Below are 4,883 nucleotides of genomic sequence, written 5' to 3'. Positions count from 1 at the left end.
AAGGTCATATCCTGGATGCTGGAGGTAGGAAAAAGAGTTAGAAATAAACCCTCGTCCAAAGACATTGTGGTCCAGGGGAATAGGGAGTTTGCAGCTATAAATGCCTATGATGCGACACCAGATGTGGTCAGGGAGCTAAGCCAGCAGGGGTTGGCAATGTCTTTATCTTCCTTGCAAACTCCGTCAAGCCATACCTTGGAATAGCTTTGACCAATTCAACACTGATCCTGCAAAGTAAAAAACAAAACAGAAAAACAAAACCAAACAAATGAATAAAGCCCAAACCAACCAACCAACCAACCAAACAACCCCACCCCACCTCCCAAAAAAACCTGACTGACTGTTCACAATGTTTTACATTGTGTTATCTCTCTAGGCACACGGGAGGGCCCCCATGGAACCCCAGAACATCACATGGGTGTCAGAGTTTATTCTCTTAGGTTTCTCACAGACTCAAGAACTCCAGAAACTCCTATTTGTGGTGTTTCTGTGTGTCTACATCACCACTGTGGTGGGAAATATCCTTATCATGATTACTGTGACTTTTGACCCCAGGCTGGACATGCCTATGTATTTTCTGCTTCGAAACCTGGCCGTCATAGATCTCAGCTATTCTACAGTCACCTCCCCCAAGATGCTGGTGGACTTCTTTCACAAGACTAAGACCATCTCGTACCAGGGCTGCATGGCACAGATCTTCTTCTTCCATCTCCTGGGAGGTGGGACGGTCTTCTTCCTCTCCGTGATGGCCTATGACCGCTACATAGCCATCTCCCAGCCCCTGCACTATGTCACCATCATGAACACCAAGCTGTGCGTGGGGCTGGTGGTGGCTTCCTGGGTAGGAGGCTTTGCCCACTCGATTGTCCAGCTGTCTCTGATGCTTCCACTGCCGTTCTGTGGCCCCAATGTCCTGGATAACTTCTACTGTGATGTCCCCCAAGTACTGAGACTTGCCTGCACGGACACCTCCCTCTTGGAGTTCCTCATGATCTCCAACAGTGGGATGCTGGTTCTCATCTGGTTCCTCCTCCTTCTCATCTCTTACACTGTCATCCTGGTGATGCTGAGGTCGCACTCAGGGCAGGCGAGGAGGAAGGCGGCGTCCACCTGCACCACCCACATTATTGTGGTGTCTATGATCTTCATTCCCTGCATCTATATCTACTCCAGACCCTTCACCCCCTTTCCCTTGGACAAGGCCGTGTCCATCAGCTACACGGTCTTGACCCCCATGCTCAACCCCATGATCTACACGCTCAGGAACCAGGAGATGCAGGCAGCCATGAAGAGACTAGCAGAACACTTGGTACTTACTAAAAGAAATGAGCTTTAAACAGATTGCCTTTCAATGACAGAGTTCGCTGGACTTGTGCCACCCTGGGAAAAAATGCAGAGTTAAGTCCTTATGCATGATAACCAGAGCTGGGGAGAAAGTTCAGCTGGTGTTTTCCTTGAGAACATCAAGGCCTGAATTTGATCTGCAGAACTCACATGCGTAATCCCAGGCATAGCGATGCCTGCTTAGAATCCAAAGCTGGAGAGCTGGAGAGAAGGGAACCCTAGGGAACACTGGCCGGCCAGCCCCAGGGATGTAAGGGCAAGCGAGATACACTGTCTAAAATAAACCTGTTGTGAACCCACCCAAGAGCTATCTGCATTTGCAAATGAAAGGCAAGCATGCACACACACACATACACGCACACGCATACACACACACCAGTTGATTTTATTATGCCTTGACCAGCTTAATGGTTGAGCACTTCTAATCCTCCCTGAAGCTGGAGTTAACATCCTTTAAGATCTATATTACATTTTTGCTACCCCAAACCCAGTTGGAGGAAGTGGCCACTAGAGCCACTTACCTGAATTCTTACATGGCTGGTCCTTCCTACACCCATCTCATGATTCTGCCTCCTTCCTCTCTCCTGGTTCCTCACCGGAACAAATCTCCAAGTCCTGCCTCAGTTTACCTGCCCATCCATTGGCTGTTGGATCTTTATTGATTGATTAAAAACCAATTGGGGATAAGAACCTTTGGTGTTTGGACACATAGATTCCTGATTTTGGGGGGGGCAAAATAATTCAAAGCATTGGAATCAATTCCCAACAAAAAACCTTATAGATCTGACCAACAATTTCTGATCTTGCCCTCTGGACTCTCTCTCTCTCTCTCTCTCTCTCTCTCTCTCTCTCTCTCTCTCTCTCTCTCTCTCTCTCTCTCTCTCTCACACACACACACACACACACACACACACACAAACAAATCAGATTACGGTAATATATCTTTATGAGCTACTCCTGGTTGGGGCACTGTTAGATACTTCTATACTTTATATTAAAATAAGATAAGAAAGCTCAGAATATGGTTAATTTTACAAAGTGGAAGCAATGGAATGATAGAACTTGGTTTCACTGACTCCAAGGTCAGAGGCACAGGTGTGACCTCCAACTGGAGCAAGAGCTTTTAGCAGCCTGGAGACACAGGCACCTCAGAAAATCTCCCAGTGCCTTTAGCTACATCTGACAGACACAAAAGTTTCTATTTTTTTCCTAAGGCTCTGGCACCTGGATGTTGTTATGACTTCACTGTATATTTGTTTACTATGGGATATACAACATTTTTGCAAAGCTCTTAGTATAAGTTGATTGTAAGTTAGCACACAATGCAAGAGCTGTTTCTCACTTCTGTCCAACATCATCCCCACCAAGACCTGAACGTCACAGGCTCCTCTTAGATTCTCTGCATCATGATGGCTGCCCTGAGTCTGTTTTGTCTCTATTTCTTCCTCCCTGTTTCTTCCCATATTTGCAGCCACAGTTTAGAAACGAGAGGAGGAGGTCATGAGAGTGTGGTCTGCTCCATCTCACACAGGTTCTCCTTTTACATGAAAGTCTTACATCTCCTGATTCCATTCACATCCTCCAGAGCTTCCCCAGGCGCAGCATCTGTGGTCCTCCAGTTGGTTTCTTTATCCCAACCTCCTGACCTCAGCATCACGGGCAAACCTTCTGTCTTCATTGCTGTATGACAACATCCCCCTCTTAAATGTGGCATTTACTGTGAGACCCTTTGCGCATGTTTGTGTGTGTGTGTGTGTGAATTGTTCAGAAAACATAGGCTATTGCCTCTGAATTCTGCACCAACCACTTCTGAAGTTGGTATCAGTGAGATGCCTTTGTCTGTCAGCAGCTGACTAAGCCAATGAGAGCAGCTCAAGTAAGGAGTTAAGCTCTGTCTCAGATAGAAGACCCAGGACAAGCACTTTCCTGATAGTTAATTCTGCACATCAAAAAATGTCATGGCTCATGTTGTCTTCTTGGTGATGCCGTACTTTCGTCTCATGAAGATGTGGCTGCCAGAGCTCCGGATGTCACAGCTTCACATTTGAGCCCTTTAGTGAGACAAAAGAAAAGGGAAACACATGCAAGTTATTTTTCCTTTGTGCATATGTGTGTGCATATATACGTGCATGTGTGTGTTTGGGGGAAGAAAATTCCCTAGAACTACCTCAGTAGAATTCTCCCAGGACCCAGTTGGCCAGCTCTGTGGTCACCTCAGTCTGTACAGAAAAGGACAGGATAATGTCCAGCCTTTCTTCCAGGTCAGACAACAGTGTCTGTATGTGGTACCCACTGACAACAGGAAGAGACACAGTTGTCTTGAGTAAGGAATCCTGATGATAGCCGGGCAGTGGTGGCACACACCTTTAATCCCAGCACTTAGGAGGCAGAGGCAGGTGGATTTCTGGGTTTGAGGCCAGCCTGGTCTACAGAGTGAGTTCCATGACAGCCGAGGCTATACAGAGAAACCCTGTCTCAAAAAACAAAAACAAAACAAAACAAAACAAAAAAGAAATCCTGATGATGAGAAGAAAACTCTACCACGAACAGAGGTCAACCCATTTGTATGCTTGGTAAAGCCAACAGGTAGCATGGCAAGCTAAGAGGACAGGTCAGCTGCTGAGAACTCATACAGGCTAAAGGGGGTGGTGTCTCTGTCTTAAGTCATCACCCTGCTACTACAGAGCTCCTATATCAAAGAACATCAGAAAGATATCATATCACCACCACCACCACCATCATCATCAGGATATCATGTTCTGGAAGGACATGGAACTCTCTGTGAATCTAATGGTGACCTTACACTTCTATTCTCCTGCCTCTACCTCTGGAGTGCTTGGATTATAGACATAGATCGCCATGCTTGGTTTATAAGGTGTGAGGAATTAAACTCCGGACTTCATGCCAGGTAGGCAAGCACTCTACAAATTGAGCTACATCACGAACCCTTAAGAACTTCATTTAGAGACACCAAAAAGCCCCAGAAGAACAGTCTCTAGTGTATCATTCCAAATTATCATTCTGGAAGCTTCTGATAAAATGCCTGATCTGACGGGCTGTGGCAACCTCCACATGTCAAGCCCTGATCACACAGAATTTCCAGCAAGCATCTGAGTGATTCGATTTGAAACACTAATGTTTGACCACAGACCACCAGGCAGATTAAGAAAACTTACCTCAATAAAAGACAGATATAAAAGTAAGACAAAAGTAGGAATCTGGGAGGAAAAGAAGTATGGTGTGATGGCTCAGGCCTTTATTTTAGTACTCGGCAGGCTGAGTCAGGCTAATCTCAGTGAATTTCGGGGCCAGCCTGGTCTACTTAGTAAGCTTTAGGACAGGCAGGACCACTTAAAGAGACTCTGCCACTTAGAGAGATTCTGTCTCAAGTGAAACAAAAAACAAAAACAAACAAAAAACAAAACAGAAAACTAACCAAAAATAATCAAACAAAACAAAACAAAATAAAACAAAACGATCAGCAATTAAAGGAAATAAAATACTACACTTTAAAATGTTCTTAATTGAACTTTTTATTT

At 45.2% G+C, this 4,883-nt stretch overlaps 1 protein-coding gene across 1 annotated transcript; it reads left to right on the top strand.

The window, feature by feature from the left end:
- The first annotated feature begins 295 nt into the window (after positions 1-295).
- Positions 296-1,379, top strand: Olfr464 (olfactory receptor 464). The gene has a single exon (NM_146412.2). The coding sequence runs from the start codon at positions 395-397 to the stop codon at positions 1,334-1,336; it is 942 nt and encodes a 313-aa protein (NP_666524.2). The 5' UTR covers positions 296-394; the 3' UTR covers positions 1,337-1,379.
- Positions 1,380-4,883: the final 3,504 nt, after the last annotated feature.

This window comes from Mus musculus, chromosome 11 (assembly GCF_000001635.26).
Source record: "Mus musculus strain C57BL/6J chromosome 11, GRCm38.p6 C57BL/6J".
In the NCBI taxonomy this organism is placed as follows: Eukaryota; Metazoa; Chordata; class Mammalia; order Rodentia; family Muridae; genus Mus; species Mus musculus.
The sequence above is the reverse complement of the archived record's forward strand: the minus strand, read 5'-3'. Positions and strand labels throughout refer to the sequence as shown.

What these genes read in the sequence shown, in the direction of transcription:
- Olfr464 (NM_146412.2), top strand. Translation starts at nt 395, where the DNA reads ATGGAACCCCAGAACATCACATGGGTGTCAGAGTTTATTCTCTTAGGT.